Source organism: Hemitrygon akajei, chromosome 15 (assembly GCF_048418815.1).
Source record: "Hemitrygon akajei chromosome 15, sHemAka1.3, whole genome shotgun sequence".
NCBI lineage: Eukaryota > Metazoa > Chordata > Chondrichthyes > Myliobatiformes > Dasyatidae > Hemitrygon > Hemitrygon akajei.
Window position 1 is genome coordinate 34,597,673 of NC_133138.1, and position 20,059 is coordinate 34,617,731.

The 20,059-nt window shown below is 41.6% G+C and overlaps 1 protein-coding gene across 8 annotated transcripts in view; it reads left to right on the forward strand.

The window, feature by feature from the left end:
- Positions 1-20,059, forward strand: part of LOC140739251 (protocadherin-1-like) — a 495,491-nt gene that overhangs the window by 42,479 nt on the left and 432,953 nt on the right. The window contains exon 3 of one of the 8 annotated variants that reach the window (XM_073067391.1): positions 16,020-16,725. The exons of 6 other annotated variants lie outside the window; for them this stretch is intronic. In XM_073067391.1, coding sequence (XP_072923492.1) covers positions 16,020-16,055 — 36 coding nt within the window. In that variant the 3' untranslated portion in view covers positions 16,056-16,725. Of the gene's footprint in view, positions 1-6,709; positions 6,935-16,019; positions 16,726-20,059 lie in introns of those variants that run through there. One more of the 8 variants, XM_073067390.1, reaches the window with a different exon arrangement.

The following is a 20,059-nucleotide window of genomic DNA, read 5'->3' on the forward strand; positions in this document are numbered from 1 at the left end:
ACTGAGAGCAGACTAATTGGTCTATAACTTCTTTTCTGCTGCCTTCCTCCTTTCTTTAATAGTGTAGTAACATTTGCAATTTTCTAGTCCTCAGGCACCAGGCCAGAGTCTAATGATTTTTGAAAGATCATTACTAATGCCTCCACAATTTCAACCACGACCTCTTTTAGAACCCTGGGGTGCAGCTCATCTGGTTCAGGGTGACTAATGAACCTTTAGGTCTTTCAGCTTTTTGAGCACCTTCTCCCTTGTAATAGTAACTGCACTCACTTCTCTTCCCTCACACCCTTCAACATCTGGCACACTGCTAGTGTCTTCCACAGTGAAGACTGATGCAAAATACTCATTTAGTTTGTCTACCATCTCCTTTTCCCCCGTTATTATTTCTCCGGCCTCATTTTCTAGTGGCCCTATATCCACTCTCATCTCTCTTATTTTTTACATACTTAAAGAAGCTTTTACTATCCTCTTTGACAATGTTTGCTAGCTTGCTTTCATATTTCATCTTTTCCCTGTTTCTCTTCTCAGATTCCCTGACTCTTCTAGATGCTTTCTCTTAGAACTGAGATGTGGAGAAATTACTTTAGTCAGAAGGTGGTAAATCTGTGGAATTTGTTGCCACAAGCGGCTGTGGAGCCCAAGTCATTGGGTGTATGTAAGGCAGAGGTTCTTGATTAGCCAGGGCATCAAAGGGTATGGGGTGAAAGCAGGGTAGTAGGGATGACTGGATCAGCCCATTATTGAATGGCAGAGCTGACTCGATGGGCTGAATAGCCTATTTCTGCTCCTAAATCCTATGGTCTTATGGTCTCTAGGTTTTTAAAATCTCCCCAATCTTCTATTTTCCCGTTAATTTTTGCTTTGTTATATGCCTGTAAGAAGTTTGTACATTCTCCCATTGACCACATGGGTTTCCTGTGGGTGCTCTGGTTTCCTCATGCATTCCAATGTCTTACATGTTGGAGTTTTTGAGTTAAGGACACATTATGTTGGAACTGAAAGCATGGTGACACTTATATCCTCGCTGATTTGATTTGACATAAAATGACGTAATTCACTGTATGTTTCGATGTACATGTGACAAACAAAGTTAATCTTTATTTTTGGAATGCTAACATTAATGCCGAGAAAAGTCCAGATTTAATACCTTGCCTTAACAAGGTTAATTTTATAGGAACAATAGGCTAGTGGTTATGTTATTAAGCTGATAATCCAGAGACTTGGGCTTTTTAACAAGCACCATGAGTTCAAATCCCACTGAGGTTTTTAAATACAGCTAATTAATTTTTTTCTTTTTTTATAATGTAATAATAAGCAGAAAACTACGAATAGATTCCTTTAAAATATCTAGTCTCGTCAATCTGTGACTCTAGAACCACAGTGACATGGCTGCGTCTTAACTGTCGTTCAATAACAAATCCTGGGTTGCTACTACCTTATTGGCAACAGTACTCTCTCCATACTTCACAAGAATTCTTCACCTGAATTGCATCTGTTCAGAGAAATTTGAACCCACGACGCCATACAAGAGCGCAACGTACCTGACCAAGGCTGAGGGAGGATTAGCGAACATTTATTTAATCAGAGCTTTACATTATGAATCATTTTAAACACACTGCCCTGTAACCTTCAGAGCTGTCAAACAGCAAATTTTGAAGATTAGATATTTTTAAATTAAATTTTTAAAGTTATATAAGAGTATAACAAAGAAAGAGCGGGGGAAAATGTAGGCTTTGTGATGATGGATTCTTGTATTTGTGAGAATCTGTACTTTGACAACAAAAGACCAAAGGATCGATGTGGGTTGAAAAAATAGTGGGTGAGAATAAAGATGTGGGAGGTAGATGGCAGTTTAACTGTTACTACGGACAGGAGAAGAGAGGAGACACAGGCATTTCAGCCAATGTATGTATAAATCAGCCATGATAGAATGGTGGAGCAGGCACGATGGGCCAAGTGGCCTAATTCTGCCCTGTGCCTTATAGTCTTGATGCAGGTTTGAGGGGCCAAGTGGCCCAGTCATCCTTTTCATTTGTAGAGATACAAGAGACCGCAGATGTTGGAATCCAAAGCAACACACAGTGTGCTGGAGGAACCCAACAGTTCAGACAGCATCTGTGATGAGAAATTGACAGTCAATATTTTGGGTCGAGAACCTTCAAAATGCTGACTGTCCATTTAGCTCCATAGATGCTGCCCTGAACTGCTGAGCTCCACCAGTGCTTTGTGTAAAGATCCTTTTCTTCCTTTGTGCTTCTGAGTACGTTTGTTGAAGAGAAAAATCTAAAGGGAAAAATACCTGTATCAGTTGTGCAGCTGAAACTATAGTCAAACTTCAAAGTAAACTTATTATCAAAGTACATATATGTCACCATATACAGCCCTGAGCTTCGTTTTCTTGCAGCCATTCACAGTAAGTACAAAGAAACATAATAGACAGACAACCAGTGTGCAAAAGACAATAAACTGTGCAAATACAAAAGGAGAAAAATATTAATAATAATAAAATAAGCAATAAATGTCAAGAATCTGAGATGAAGAGTCCTTGAAAGTGAGTCCATGGGTTGTGGGAGCAGTTCAGTGATGGGGTGAGTGAAGTTATCCCCTTTTGCTTAAGAGCCTGATGGCTGAGATGTAATAACTGTTCCTGAACCTTGAGGTGTGAGTCCTGAGGCAGCAGCAAGAAGAGAATATGTCTTGGATAGCGGGGGGAGACAGTGAATTGAAGTATTGTAATAGCTAATCTGGTTCCGGAGAGTTCCTTTGTCAACCCTCCCAGAAGAATTCTAGAGAAGACTCATGTCTTGGGTTACTTCTGATGATAAATGGAGGTTAAGACCAGAGGGATTCACAGATAACTTTGAAGGTTTTATGCTGTTCTAAAAACACTGGAGACAGGGAAGTAAAAAGTTGTGCCATGGTAGTGTTGTGTATAGTGTGGTTCTATTACAGTTCAGGGATTTCTGAGGTTCAGAGTTCAATTCTGGAACCGTCTGTAAGAACTTTGCACTTTCTCCCGGTGAACTGCATAGGTTTTCTCCATGCTCCAGTTTCCTCCCACAGTCCAAAGACGTTCCAATTAGTAGGTTAATTGTTCATTGTAAATTGCCCTGTGCTGAGGCTAGGGTTAAATAGGCAGTGCAGCTCGTTGGGCCATAAAGACCTGTTCCAAGTAAAATAAGAACCCTGGTGTCAGCACAGATCTCGGTATTTCAAACTGACACACAGCAGTGGATAATGACTGTATTCTTTGTTTTTAAAATAGAAAAGATTGAGAGGTGACACATTTTATTTTGTTCCTTGACCTGCACCATGTAAATGGAACCAGTTGTTTTCAGCCATTTTACAAAGCACCTCACTTAAAATTTGAAAATCTTTAGTTATGTACAATGAAGTAATCCCACTGTCACTAATAATGTTCTTATAATTCTAATTCCACATTCAGTTTTATACTCTGAATTTAAGAAGTCATTCTAGTCTCTGGATTTCAACATTAATCAATCTGTTTTTGTGAATTTAGCAATTAAATTAAGCATACAGTACTGTGCAAAGTCTTGGGCAGGTATATATAGCTAGGGTGCCTATAGGTACCCTATAGGTAGATATATATATAAAAGGCTTTTGCACAGACAGTAATAATTTTATGTATGGAACTGTACTGCTACCACAAAAAAAAACAAATTTCATAACATACTGTATGTGAGTGATGATAAACTTGATTCTGATATGGGCCTCTTGTGGGCTGAGAGTGGGAAGGAGGCAAGGAGAGGGGAATCATGGTTGGGGAAGGGGGAAAGGAGAGGGGTGGGGAAAGTGGAAGGGAGAGGGGAGGGAGAGTGGAAGGGAGCACCAGGGAGAATTCCGTAATGATCTGTAAACCAATTGTTTGGTATCAAATAACCTTGACCTTGCCTGGACAGGGCGTATCTGCACCCGTGGTACCTTCTGTGCTGACACTCCTTCTATTCACTTGTCCCACACCCCTCCTCCAGACGCTCCACCCTTGCCATTCCCAACACCCTTTGCTCCCGCGTGATTTACAAACTCTCACCACTCCACATTGATAAGTACAGTACTGTGCAAAAGCCTTAGGCATCCTAGCTATGTATATGTGCCTAAGACTTTTGCACAGTAATGTATGAGCAATGGACTATTGAGACAGTATTTACTCTGCTAGGGTGAATGGGAGAGCAATGCCGTGTCTTTGTACCAGTATGTCAGAGATGAAAAAAGCAAAGCATTACATCTGCTTTGGTAGTGAGGGATGCTCTTAACCTAAAGCAGTGTTGAGTCAGGATGTTTTTGATCCGAGGTTCTTTAGAAGTCAAGAATGAGGCATAAAGCTTGTTGCTTATCGCCGTTTTTATTAATGACAAGAAGAAAGAATCGAGGGAAAGGGGAAGATAGCAAAATCAGAGCCCAATGGCAAGGGGAACACAGGGACAAAGAGACAAAGGGTATCAATGTGATTTGGTCCTCTTATACCAGATTGCTGAAAACAGCAAATTCCATTCAAATTCCAGTGCTTAAATTAACCAGTAAGTCAGCCCTATTCAAGTAATGTGATATCTGTTGCATATTTGAAATTTTGATCGTCGTGTGACAGGTTAGTTTACCCTACAGATTAAGCATTCTTGTTTGTTTAAATAATTAATTATGGGTTTTATGTAAAATATGTGAATTGCATACATTATGACGCTACACATCGTACATGACGACTTGCTGAAGGAAAGAACAAACTAAGACCCGTTCTTCTAGGCCCCCATTATTTTGCTTCAAATTAGCTTAATGTTTGGGAGTTACAATACCCGCCTTTAAAAACTAAGAAGTTTCTAGAAAGATTCAAAGGCGACTGCAAACACTAAAAACACACTGAACAGTTACATGTATATAGACAATTATAAATATACAAACGAGCAAGTTAAGAAAGTTAAACTCCATGAAAAATAACAATTATACACTCAGTGGCCATGTTATTAGATTTCCAATATACAGTATCAGATAAAGAGGCATCTGAGTGTGTGTTCAGCGTTGCCCTTCTGTACACCGCTGTTGTAACATGTGATTATTTGAGCTACTGTCACTTTCCTGTCGGCTTGAATCCAATCTGGCCAATCTCCTCTGACCTCTCTCATTAACGAGGAGTCTCTGTCCACAGTACTGCCACTCACCGTAAAGTATTCTATGTTCCTCACCATTCTTTGTAAACTCTCATCTATTATGCCTGAAATCAGATCAGCGGTTTCTCAGATGCTCAATCCACCCCAATCATTCCATGGTCAAAGTCAATTAGATCACATTTCCCCATTCTGATGTTTGGTCTGAAAAACAGCTGAACCAACATGCTTTTATGTATTGAGTTGCTGCCACAATTGGCTGATTAGATATTTGCATGAACGTGCAGGGGTACAGGTGTACCTAATAAAGTGGCCACTGAGTTTACAGTCCAATCCAACAGTGGAGAAGATATAATAAACCTCAATCAGTCAGCCACAGCTGGAGTATTAAGTTGGGTCCTTGAGGGATTGACTTGCACAGAGACTGATCCGGGACATTGCCCTCTTCTCATTTTTACTGACAAGAAGGAGGTACAGGAGCTTGATACTTAACATTTTATGAACAGCTTCTCTCCCTCTGCCACCAGTTTTCTAAAGGGACAATGAACCCATATACACTACCTCAATTTTTTTTGTTATTTTTGTACTAATTACTTAATTTATTTGAAGACAAATTTCTTATTGTAATTTATAGGTGTTTTATTATTATGTATTGCGATTTTATTGCCTTAGCAAAACGACAAATTTCACGACATATGCCAGTGACATTAAACCCGTTTCTGATTCTGTAATGTTTGGATATGAATTCCTTGGTGAAATCAGAGAAATATTCATCCTCCTTAAGGATGTGGGGAGATTCAATCAACGATACGCAAAGCGATTCAGCATCTTAGTAGAGAGTATAGTTCCAGTGGAAAAAAGGATTAGTAAACAGAGGACACTCCTGGCAAAAGGTGCAAGGGTGGATAAGAAAAAGAGTTTAAAAATTGTGACCGTCTAGAAGAAAAAAATTACCTCACCTTTCTTAAATAGTTGATCATTTATTCTTTAACAGTGATTCCTAGTTTGAGATATTTCCACAAGAGAAACCATCCTCACTCATCCACCCAATGAAGCTACCTCAAGATCTCATATGTTCATATGCAGAAACTATTAGTAACGTATCTCATGTTGACATGCATCCATCCATTGGTTTATAAGTTGTCAGAAGTACCTTGTCTTTGGTCATCCATTGGTTAAGTTACTGGGTCAGCATCCAGTACCTAGTAACTTCTGCCCTTGAACTCAAATCTCACCCTGGCAATGGGCAAGCAATGAAATATGTTGTTAACTTACTGTAGTTTTGAGAAGAGCATAAATGATAGCATAATGCCATTACAGCACCAGTGACCAGAGTTCAAATCTGCCTCTGTCTGGACAGAGTCTGTAAGCACGTGGGTTTCTTCCAAGTGCTCCGGTTTCCTCACATGTTCCAACACGTGCGGGGTAGTAGGTTAATTGGTCACATGAGGGGTAATTGGGTAATGTGGGCTCGTTGGGCCTGTATCTCTAAATCAAAGCAATCTGTTGGACAAATTCAGCAAGTTGGGCAATATTTGTGTCCTTTTGCAGGGTTTCATCCTGAAATGTTGACAATTCCTTTCCCCTTGCAGATGCTGCTCAACCCTCAGAGTTCCTCCAGCAGATTGCTTGCTGCTCCAGATTCCACCATCATGGGAATACCTTCACCAGAAGGACTTCAGTGGTTCAAGAAGGTGGCTCCTCACCACTTTCACAGGGGCAATTAAGGATGGACAATAAACTCTGGCCTTGTTAATGATGCCCGAATCCCCTATAATCTGAACAAATAAAATTCAATATTTATTCAGTAACTTCAACATGCGTGACTGATTATCATTATTAATAACTGGCAGGTCTTCAAGTTAACATTGAATAAAACAAATTGCTGATCTCAAGATGAGGTCTAAATATGGAAAAGAAAGATTGGCTTTTTTTGTCACATGTACAGTACTATGCAAAATCTTAGGTACATGTAAAACAACCCTGTAAAGTGAAAATGCTTTCAAAAATAATGAAATGAGAAGTTTCTTAATATCAAAAAAATTACTAGAAAGAGCAATAAACAGTAAAAAGAATAGTAAATCAAATCAATATTTTGTGTGACCACCCTTCGCCTTTAAAACTGCATTAATTCTCTTAGGTACACTGACTGTTGTGCAGTTTTATAGGAAAATCGGCTGGTAGGTTGTTCCAAGCATCTGGGAGTACTTGCCACACTTTTTTTGCAGACTTTGGCTTTGTCTCTGTCTTTCCAGGTAATCCCAGACAGTCTCGATGATGTTGAGGTCAGGGCTCTGTGGAAGCCATACCATCTGAAACCTTATAAAAAAAATCAAGGGTGCCTAAGAGTTTTGCACTGTACTGCATATCAAAATATACAGGGAAATGGGAGTACGTACACAACGCTGGAAGAACGCAGCAGGTCAGGCAGCATCCGTGAGAAAAGAGTAGCCAACGTTTCGGGCCGAGACCCCTCATCAGGAATGGAGGGGAAGAGAGGGCCAAATCCCAGTAATAGAGATAGGGGAGGGGGTAGGGCCTAGAGGCGCCAGGTGGAAAACCAATCAGAGGAAAGATAAAGGGGGGAAAGGAAGGGGATAACCATGAAAGAACTGTAGAGATAAAGAAGCAGAAAGTTGAAAGGGGAGAGAGGGGAAGGGGGAGGGGAGGGAATTACTTGAAATTGGAGAATTGAATGTTCATACCACCAGGCTGGAGGCTACCCAGACGGTAGATGAGGTGTTGCTCCTCCAAACTGAGTTTGGCCTCATCATGGCAGTAGAGGAGGCCATGTATGGACATATCTAGATGGGAATGAGAGGCAGAGTTGAAGTGGATGGCAACCGGGAGGTCCTGTCTATTGTGACAGATGGAGCATAGGTGCTCGACGAAGCGGTCCCCCAATCTGCGTCAGGTCTCGCCGATGTAGAGGAGGCCACACCGGGAGCACCGGATGCAATGGACGACTCCAGCAGACTTGCAGGTGAAGTGTTGCCTCACCTGGAAGGACTGTCTGGGGCCCGGAATGGTGGTAATGGGGGAGGTGTGGGGACAGGTGTAGCATTTGCGCTTGCAGGGATAAGTGCCGGGTGGGAGAAACACAGGGAAATGTGATCATACCAAATCAGCGAGGTTTGTGCTGTGCAGCCCACAAATGTGGCCATGCCTTTGATGCTAACATAGCATGCCGCAACTCACTAGCCCTAAGTTGTATGCCTTTGGAATGTGGGAAAATACCAGAGCATGCGGAGGAAACCCACGTGGTTTCAGAGAGAACATGCCAAGTCTTCCCAGGCGGTGGTGGAAACTGAATCTGGATCACTGATCAAGGCTGGCACTGTAACTGCTCTGCTGCTGTACCATCCCAAACAAAAGCTAAGGAGCACTTCAGGAATTTGCATGTAGGAAACATGTAGTTGGACGTAATGCCACATGCACCACTCTGGTCACAGTAGTCCTCAGGGCATGAACCGCTAATGCTTTGAGATTCGTGAAGTAAGTATTTTTTTGTTAGTCTGTTCTTGCATATCCCGAGATCACATGTCACTATAACCAAGCAGTACAATACATCAGAGATCTTTAAGGGACTCATATAAAAGGACATGGATGTAAGAAAATGGATGGTTATGGGCTGTGTGGAGGGAATGGTTAGATATTCCTGCAGTAGGTTTATAGAGATTGGCACAACATTGTGGGCCAAGGGGTCCGTACCATGCTGTAGTGTTCTATGTTTAATATACTGCTGCTGATATTTCATTACTATGACACCATGGGAACTATTGCACATAGATTTAATTAGATTTATTTTGTACCGTGGAGTGCATTCTAACTGTCTACATCACCGTCTGGTATGGAAGGGCAGGGCTACTGCACAAGATCGAAATAGGCTGCAGAGAGTTGTAAACTTAGTCAGCTCCTTCATGGGGCCTAGCCTCTGTAGTATCCACGACACCTTCGAGGAGCAATGCCTCAAAAAGGCGGCGTCCATCACCCAGGTCATGCCTTGTTCTCATTGCTACCATCTGGATGGAGGTACAGATGCGTGAAGTCACACAGTCAATGATTCAGGAACAGCTTCTTCCCCTCTGCCATCCGATTTCTGAATGGACATTGAACCCATGAACAATGTATACATATATTTAAAGAGTTAAGTGAAACTGTAAAAAGAGGAGAAGGAATGTATTGAGGTAGTGCCTACTTAGCTGACTGAGTTCACAACTTTCTGCAATTTATTTTGATCCTGTGCAGTGGCCACTCCCCCATACCAGATGGTGATGTAGCCAGTTAGGAACGCACTCCATGGTCTCAGAGAGCCTTCCTACACTCCATTCTGTCTGTTCAACAATGAATAGTGCAGATCCCCACCACCTCCCCCAGATAATCCAGCAGCAATATCTTGTGACGAGCTGGGTCATAACACATAGAAGATTGCAGACTGCCTCTCATCCTTTCCCGAAGGAACTGTGTCTTGCTGGCAGTCAGGTAATACATGGCAGGTAATGCTTTCCTCTTACAATCCTTGTTGGTCACCACAGAGACTTCTTTATCCAAGGAAAGGAAATAATGCCTTAATTTTTGATACTGTGCTTGAATAAATGTGGGTCTATTTGCACTGCTTTGTTTGATGTCAACACTGACCCTGTCCATTAGGTATACAAATGAACTGTCTACCTATTGACATTACTGGAGACGATTGAAGTCCATTCTTGCAAAGTCATCCATACTTTGGCAATGGGTTATATAAGCAGTAATTAGGGTTGGCCTCTTAATTGTAATTGGTTTATTATTGCCTTGGTTTTTTCAAGCCATGTATACAGATAATTTCAAAACAAGTGCAATGGGGTAATATAAGGGGAAATCAATAACAGAATGCAGAAGGTCATGTTGTAGTTACAGAGAAAGTACAGTGTGGGTGGACAATAAGGTTCAAGGGCCAAGACAAAACAGAAAGCAGATCAGAAGTTCACAAGATGTTTGCTCAAGAGTCTTATAACATCAGGATAGAAGCTGTTCTTGAGCCTGGTGGTAAGTGATTACAAGGTTTTTTTTCATCTTTTACCTGAGTTAAGGTGGAAGGAGAAGAAAGATAGCCAGAGACATCCAGAGACAGAGAAGCAGTTTCAGCGACAGGTTACTATCGATGCAATGCTCCTCAGACAGGATGAAGAGGTCAATACTCCCCAATGCCATTAGGCTTTACAATTCTACCGCCAGGACTTAAGAACTTTTTAAAGCTATTATTAATGCTTTTTGAGATGGTGATTTAGATGCATATCATATTTTTTTTTACTGAGTTAAGTATTGTATGTATTTAGTTTTGCTACAACAAGTGTATGGGACATTGGAAAAAAGTTGAATTTCCCCATGGGGATGAATAAAGTATCTATCTATCTATCTATCTATCTAGAGTAGCTGGGGTTTTTGAATATGTTGGCTGCTTTCTCGAGGCAGCAGGAAGTGAAGACACAGTCTGTGGAGGGGAGGATGCTTTTTATGACGGGCAGAGCATTAAGTGGAAATTTGCTATCAAAGGGCATACACAGTGTGTCACCATGTACCACCCTGAGATTCACTCTCTTGCAGGTATTTGCATAGTTACAACGAAACACAATAGAGTCAATGAAAAACTGTACACAAAGCCAAACAAATAACCAATATGCAAAAGATGACAAATTGTGCAGATACAGAACAAACAAGCAAATGAATGAATGAATGAATTAATTGATATTGAGAAAAGGGTTGTAGAGTCCTTGAAAGTGTATTGATAGGTTGTGGATTCATTTCACCATTGAGGAGAGTGAAGCTATCCATGCTGGTGATCCTGATGGTTGAAGCATAATAATGTCCTGAACCTGGTGGTGTGGGACCTAAGGCTCCTGTACCTCCTTCCCACTGACAGCGGTGAGAAGAGAGCATGGCCTAGATGGTAGGGGCCCTTGAAGATGTAAGCTACTCCTGTCCTATGCTCCATATAGATGTGCTCAATGGTGGGGAGGGCTTTTTCTGTGGTTTACTGGGTCGTATCCACTATATTTTGTAGGATTTTCCATTGAGGAATATTTCTTTGAATATGAAGTCAGTCTCTGGTATCCTCGATTTCGGAATACGTAATCCACTACTTTACAAACTAAGAATCAAAGTGTCGAAGTCTAATTGTACTTATTCTGCGATGACTCTCTCTTTCTGATTGTCTGTAGAGGTTGCGTGAAGAAGTTCCTTACACTGTAGATTTGAGTGTTGGTTCGTTTAATCCCAGTCTACGTGGTATTACTATAGAGCCATTGAAATGCAGTGAGATACATGGATAAACAGCTTCTGCAGCAGGGTTTAATGGATTGTATTAACCATTGTGGAGAAAATGGGAATGGAAATGACAGTGTTGAAACTCCCATTCAGCTGTGAAATTTAATTCAGCTGCCGCTGTAGAAAATCAGAGTTTAGACCAGGAGAATTATTAAAATCTGTGAACTGTTCCCTTCCAGACATGTTATCGCTACTTGACACAGTGCGGATGCTGGGAGCAGGATTTGCATATCTGTCACAGACTGTGCATCCCAACAGCAGTAGTCACGGTTGCATGTGATTCCACAGACTGGAGGGTTTCGTACGACAGGATGGGTAGTCCAAAGTCAAGGTGTTAAAATGCTCACCTACCCCCGCCTTTCAATAAAAATCTATGCACTTTAATTGGCAGATACCCGTGGTGATGGGAGATGGATAGTTTAACAGCTTTTCGATTATAGGCAACTGATCAGTATCTGTCTTAAAATTTTAATTGATTTCTTTGTACCTTCTGTCTATGCTCTTTGTAATCACCACATCACAGATTTCACTGAGTCTCTGTCACCTACAATTCTTAAAGTTTACTGCTGGTTACAATATCTAATTCCAATGTAAATTTATTATCAAAGTACATAAATGTCAACATATATAACCCTGAGATTCATTTTCTTGCGGGCATAATCAATAAACCTATAGAATAATAACCATAACAGAATCATTAAAAGACCACACAGCCTGGGTGTTCAACCAGTGTGTAAAAGACAACAAACTGTGCAAATACAAAAAGAAATAATAATGAATAAGTAAATAATAAATATTGAGAATGTGCAATGAAGAATCCTTAAAAGCGAGTCCATTGGTTGTGGAAGCATTTCAGTGATGGGGTAAGTCTTCATAATTGGTGGGGGGAAAATGGGGTAAAAGATGGGGTAAGTGAACTTGAGTGACGTTATGAAAATGAAAGAGCAGATTATTATTTAAATGGTAAAAAATTGCAGCATGCTGTTGTGCAGAGGGACTTGGGAATGCTTATGCCTGAATCACAAAAGGTTGGTTTGCAGGTGCAGCAGGCTATTGAGAAGGCAAATAGAATGCTGGCAATTATGAGAGGGATTGAATTTAAGAGCAGGGCGGTTATGCTGCAACTGTACAGGGTACTGGTGAGGCCGCACCTGGAGCACTGCACGCAGTTCTGGTCTCCTACTTGAGGAAGGATATACTTGCTTTGGAGGCAGTACAGAGGAGGTTCACCAGGTTGATTCCAGAGATGAGGGGGTTAGACCACAAGAGGAGAGATTGAATCGCTTGGGACTGTACTCGCTGGAATTCAGAAGTTTGAGATGAGATCTTATAGAAGTATATAAAATCATGAAAGGGATAGATAAGATAGAGGCAGGAAACTAATTTCTACTGGTAGGTGAGACTAGAACTAGGGGACATAGCCTCAAGATTTGGGGGAATAGATTTGGGACGGAGATGAGGAGGAACTGTTTTTCCCTGAGAGTGGTGAATCTGTGGAATTCTCTGAAAAAAAGCAGTGTAGAATACCTCAGTAAATACATTTGAGACAAGGTTGGATAGATTTTTGTAAAGTAGGGGAATTAAAGGTTATGAGGAAATGGCTGGTAGGTGGAGATGAGTCCATGGTCAGATCAGCCATGATCTTATTGAATGGCGGAGCTGGCTGGCTGGGCCAGATGGCCGACTCCTGCTCCTACTTCTTATGTTCTTATGTTATCCCCTCTGGTTTAACAGCCTGATGGTTGAGGGGTAGCAACTGTTCCTGAACCTGGTGGTGTGAGTGCTGTACCTGTACCTTCTCCCTGATGGCAGCAGTGAGAGGAGAGCACGACCTGGGTGGGGGGTGTTTCTGATGCTGCTTTCCTGCAACAGTGCTCTATTAGATGTGCTCAGCTGTCGGCAGGGCCATATCCACTAATTTTTGTAGGATTTTCCATTCAAGAGCATTGGTGTTTCCATACCAGGATGTGATGCAGCCAGTCAATATACTCTGCACTACACATCTTTAGAAGTTAGTCAAATTTTTGGATGTAATGCCTAATCTCCACAAACTCCTAAGGAAGTAGAGGTACTACTGTGCTTTCTTCGCAATGGCACTTACATGCTAGTCCTGAGAAAGATCCTCCGAAATAATATCACCATGTAATTTAAGGTACAATTATGAAGACATTTTGAAATGTGATGACCCTTGTTGCCTTTATATAGAACATTGAACATTATTCCCCTCCCACCACCTTCTTCTACCCTGTGCACCAGCCCAGAATGTCAGCTGTTCATTTCCCTCCATAAATGCTGCCTAACATGAGTTCCCCCAGCATTTTGTGTGTGTCTCTCCATTCTCCATTAACAATACTAAGTCAGTGCGATAGGACCCACTTCCGAGAAAAAATTGTAGCTAGAAACTTTACTGGTTCATCTCAGAGACCCTATTAATTTATGAATAGAACTCCGGGTTGCTGATTAGAACATAGAATATTACAGCACAGACAAGAGAAAATCTGCAGATGCTGGAATTCCAAGCAACACACACAAAATGCTGGAGGAACACAGCAGGCCGGGCAGCATCTATGGAAAAAAGTACAGTCGATGTTTTGGGTCGATGAAGGGTCTTGGTCAGAAATGTTGATTGTTTACTCTTTTCCACAGATACTGCCTGGCCTGCTGAGTTCCTCCAACATGTTTTATATATATATATATATGAGACAGCACAGTGCAAACTTCAGTCATGATGTTGTGCCGACGTTTTAACCTACTCTAAGATCAGTCTAACTCTTCCCTTCTACTTATCCCTCCATTTTTCTATCATTCATGTGCCCTCTACAATTTTTGTAAATGTTCCAGATGTACTGTATCTGCCTCCATCACCAAGCATGATGTCCAAGTATCAAACACTTTCTGTGTAATAAAAACTTATCTCTGACACCCTCCCCTTGTACTTTCCTCCAATCACTTTAAAATTATGTGGCCTTTTATTTGTCATTTCTGCCCTGGGCAAGATGCCCACTTGATCTATGCCTCTTATCATCTTGTATGTACACCTTTATCAAGTCACCTCTCATCCTCCTTTGCTCCAAAGAGAATAGTCCTAGCTCACTCAACCATTCCTCATGAGTCTTAGTCTTTAGACCAGGGAGCATCTTAATATATCTTCTCTGAACCCTCCCTAAAGCTTCCACATCCTTTTTATAATGAAGCAACCTGAACTGAACACAATATTCCAATGTGTTCCACCTAGAGGTTCAATATTACCTTGCGGATTGTCCCATTTAAATGAGTAACACGAGAGATTCTGCTGACATGGAAAATCTACAGTAACACACATAAAATGCTGGAAGAACTTAGCAGGTCAGGCAGCATCTATGGAGGGGAATAAACATGCAACGTCTCAGGCCTAGATGTCCTGATGGAGGGTCTTTTGGTTGTTCAGTCTCTCCTTTCACAGCTGCAGCTTGTTCTCCATGGCACAGCAAAGGTTGATCTCATGTAGTGCAGCTCCCTCTTGAATAGTGAATGGTGATCGGACTTGTTCATCCCTGGGAGGTGAGATGCAAAGTTGAAACCTGTCCGCTCCTGACCATGGTCAATCCAAACCTGACCCAAGCCAGAGGTTATCATTTTACTGATTTCCAGTTTGCCCTTAGCCAGATGTACAGTATATTATTGTGTCTCGTGCTTGTTACACATTAAGGCTCTTCCGATAAGCTTGAAGCTAACAAGTGACTGTCCCGATGAAGGGTCTTGGCCCAAAACGTCAACTGTTTACTCTTTTCCATAGATGCTGCCTGGCCTGCTGAGTTCCTCAGTGTGTGTTACTTTGGATTTCCAGCATCTGCAGACTTTCTTGTGTTTGTGTCTAACAGTAACTTCCCTGCTTAAATTTCAGATCACGTGCATTATCACCAACACACAACCTCTCGGCACTAACATTATTTTTCCAGTTACCCACCAAACTCATTTTACAAGGAGTGTCTTCACAATACAGTACTGGACCAGGCAAACAGTTCTTGCCATGTATCCTAAAATAGATGATTTCCTTTTGGGAAAAAGCTCTTGTTCCTAAATCTCTGTGAGCTGGTGGGCATTGTACACTTATGCAGTGATCTGGTGAGATGCACAAAGACACTTTAGTTAGTGAGTATATTGTCACATCAGATTACTTCAGCGCGAAAATTCTCTGAGCTAGCTGCCTTGCTGATAAAGGGAGAGGTTTGTGTTCAAAATGCTCATTTCACAGATTCTTGAGCTTCCACACCACTTTAGAGTCAATTATGAATTATAATGTCAGGATGTATGACAGCTATTTTGCACGTCACTGGCTCCCACAAACAGCATGGGGCAATACCAGTTAGTATTATTTTATTGATGTTGACTTGCGGGATAGCGAGAATCCAAAACATTTAGCCACTCTTTAACTTTGCTACGGAGTATACCATGGGATGTTCACCATTAAGAGGGAACACGGGGGCCCAGGTGAGAGTCTCAACCAAGAGATCGAGGGTGAGTTTTGAGGTAGGGATTTGGGTTTGAGGTGCAGTGGCAGCCAGTACTGGTGATGAAATTATTCCCTTCCGTATCAAAACCCGTCGTTTTGCCCCACAGGAGGTAAGGAGATTCCTGACTACCAGCGAGGTCTGAGTGAAGGAAACGGAAAGTAACTAAGGCAGCAACAATGGCACGGGGGTGCCATCATGGGAGAGACGGGAGCTAAAGAAACGCTGGGAGCGAGAGAAGCCGCTGATGGAAATGTCCGAGGGGGACACTCCCCACCTCCCCCAACCCTCCTCCACTGTGCAGGAAGCTTTGAGAGACTTGACGAGGATCGGAACTGACCGCTGCTGTGTGTTCACAGAACTGATAATCACAGAACTGCGTTTGAATGGACGGTACAGAGAAAAGGCCATCAGGTTTTGGCTTATATATTCTGGTCTTTATGCTTCACATGAGCTGCCTCTTTCCACTGCTATCCCGTTCCCTCACCACCTCCACTCCATCTACTCCTGGCTCCAAAATCCAGCTTCACCTTGACTGTGTCTCTGCTATTTACCTGTGGCTGCAGATTTCACCTTCTCTCAACTTCTCTGGGTAACGGATTACCTGCTGGATATATGGGTGACTCTCTCTTGTAATTATGGACTCACCTTTTTTGTCTTCACAAGTCAAGGAAACATCTACAGCTTTTGTCACCTTCTCGGTTCACCCACCCCTTGTTTGTTTGAACACTGATTTTGTCTGTGTCCTGTCCCCTACAGGTGCAACTGTGTGCAATAAACGTGATGGCTGCAATTTTTACAAGAATGAATTTAAACTTTGCTGACACAAATCATTTGATGTTCTATCCATGTATGGATTTTTTATTTTATTCAGACACACTTACCTGCCACGGCTTAAATCTCACTGGAGTGCAGTTCCTTGAATTGATCTCCAGTCAATAAGGAATACACGTGCTCGGCACTAAAATTTTCTGGGATATTCTTCACTGTTGTTCTTCCCCGTATTCACTTTCACTCTGGAAAGTTTTGTTTTAGAGAACACCAGTTTTGCCTTCTTCACTTTTCCTTCACTAATAAAAATAAAATTTACTTCCATTTTAAGTATCACCCTAAACAAGTCCAGTTCAGTCGATTCTTTTGGTTGTGTGCACAATTATGGTGAGCCACAGGGACAATGAAAACTTACTGACAGCAACACATAGATTCAGACACACAGGAAACATGAGTCATACACAACTTATACAAGACAGTGAAGAAAAACAACTGTGCAAGAGAAGATATTCCAGTCGTGCAAGAAGTGGTGTGTAGTATTCATTGGTGAGGTAGGATTGGGGTTGTGCAGGTCAGTTCAGGACCTGATTAGTGTGGACACAACAACGTATCTCAGAGCTTTGGAGAGCTACTCTCAAACAAAACATAACTTCACACTACTTGAGCAATTGTATTGGGAGCAATTGTGGGCCCCTTATCTAAGAAAGGATGTGCTGGCGTTGGAGAGGGTCCAGAGGAGGTTCAGAAGAAAGATCCCAGGAATGGAACAGTTTATGTGTGAAAAACAAATGGTGGCTCTGGGCCAGTACATGTTGGAGTACAGAAGAATTTGGAGGGATCTCATTGAAACCTATAGAATATTGAAAGGCCTAGATAGATTGGACCTGGAGAGGATGTTTCCAATAGTTAGGGAGTCTAGGACCAGAGAGCACAGCTTCAGAATACAAGGAAATGAAGAGGAATTTCTGTAACCAAAGGTGGTGAATTTGTGGAATTCTTTGTCACAGATGACTGTGGAGGCGAAGTCATTGGGTATATTTAAAGCAGAGTTTGATAAGTTTTTGATGAGTAAGAACATCCAAGGTTATGGGGAAAAGGCAGGAGAATGGGGTTGAGAGGGAAAAACAATGAAATGGTGGAGCAGGTTCAATGGGTGAATGACCTAATTCTGCTGCTCCTATATCTTATGGTCTAATATTTGGATATTATTGGGCATTTAATGGTGTAACTTTCAAGGAATCTTAAAGGAAGAAGAAAATAGGCAGAGAGGTTATGGGAGGGAATCGCAAAGCTTTGGGCTTGGACAGTTGCAGGTATGGGTTTTAACGGTGGGCATATCTATTTGGATAATTGAAGGGTGCTTAAGTTATCAGTCATAGTAACTGGAGTTGAGGAGTTTTGATTTAAAGGGTTCCAATCCCACTATGGAAGCTGGAGAATTTAAATTTAAATCATAAAACAATTTTGAAATTTAACATTTAGGCAAGAAAGCTGAACTTGTGATCTTGAAACTTCTGGATTCTCAAAGTCAAAGAAATCTTTTTCATCATAGTATGTACTGTATATGTCACCCTATACTTGAGATTCATTTTATTGCAGGCATTCACAGTAGAACAAAGAAGTGTGCTAGAATCAATGAAAAACTACACACAAAGAATGAGAGAAAAAAACAATCTTCAAAGAAGACAAACTGTGCAAATACAAAAAAAACTAAAAACATGAGTTGTCGAGTCCTTGAAAGTGGGTCCAATAAGTTCAGAGTTGAGGTGAGTGAAGTTGTCCATGCTGGTTCAGGAGCCTGATGGTTGAAGGGTAATAACTGTTCCTGGACCTGATGAGGTGAGAACTGTCTGTGAAGGACATCTATCACACGTGCCCGGTGTAGCCTTATATATGACTCCAGATATATTAAGTTCAAACTTATTGTTATCTAACCATACACATGTATACCAACATTTTGTGGCTGATTCTTAAGTACCTCCTCAGCTCGAAGAGAATTAGGAATAAACTGTATTTGCCAATAGTGTTCACATCTTCAAAAAAACTGTAAACACATGAGATTCTGCAGATGCTGGAAATCCAGAATAACATACATGAAGTGATGGAGGAGTTCTTCAGGTCAGGCAGCATCTATGGAGAGGAAAAACAAGTCAATATTTCAGGCCGAGACCCCTCATCAGGATCAGTCCTGATGCAGGGCTTCAGCCCAAAACATTGACTCTTTATTCCTCTCCATGGATGCTGCCTGACCTGCTGAGTTCCTCCAGCACTTTGTGTGTGTTACACTCGGAGTCATACATTGTGATTTCTGTGAAGATAGGTCCTTTCATTCATGCTTTCATTGGCACTGGGGACTGATCTGTATGTGACACAGTAAAGCAAGGCAATAAGAATGATAGAAATTGGGCTGTGATACTAGAGTCATTCAAATCATTAGTCAGATTGCCCTTGGACTATTGTGCGCACTTCTGGTCACTGCACTATGTAAGTTTGTGATTAGGCTAGAGAGGCTGCAGAAAAGATGCACGTGAACTTTGGTGGCTCTGGATGATTTGAGTTATAGGTGAGACTAGATAGGCTAGGAGTATTTTTCCTGGACTAAAGGAGAATGGTGACCAGATAGAAGTTCATACCATTACATGGGATATAGATAGACTTGATGGTCGCTGTCTTTTTTCCAGGATTGGGGTGTCTAAACAAAGGGGCATTGGTGAGATGGAATGATTTAAAGAGGACCTGACCTAAGGGTAAAATTTTTCAAACAGAAAATTGTAGGTAGAGGGAGCAAGCTGCCAAAGGAGATAGTAGAGGCTGGAACAGTTACAACGTTTATAGGACAGATTCATGGATAGGAAAGGAGCAGGGGTTCCCAACCATTTTTACACCATGGACCAGTACCATTAAGCACGGGGTACGTGGAGCCCAGGCTGGAATGCCTGTTATAGAGGAATATGGGCCAAGCGCAGGCAAGTGGGATAAGCATAGATCGTTTGTTCAACATGGACAAGATGGGCTGAAGGGTCTGTTTTTGTGCTGTGTAACACCTTGAACCTTCAAGTCTATGAGAAACACGTTACCACACCAGATACCAGCATACCACCTAAGTGTTACAGTGAGGAATTGCTTACATCAGCTCTGGATTTTGGCTCATCTCTCCATGCCTTTTGTGTATGTGTTCTCCAAGCCAGTCCATACAGCCTCATCACCTGAAACACCTTGCAGAGAAAGGTACAGGGACAAGACCTTCTCAGTTATTAATTCATGAAGCAGTGCAGAACAAGGGCTGTAGCTAAATTTCTTTGCAGTTCAAAGTTCAAATGCAAATTGATTATCAGTTCAGAGATTTATTTTCTTGTGGGCATTCACAGTAAATACAGA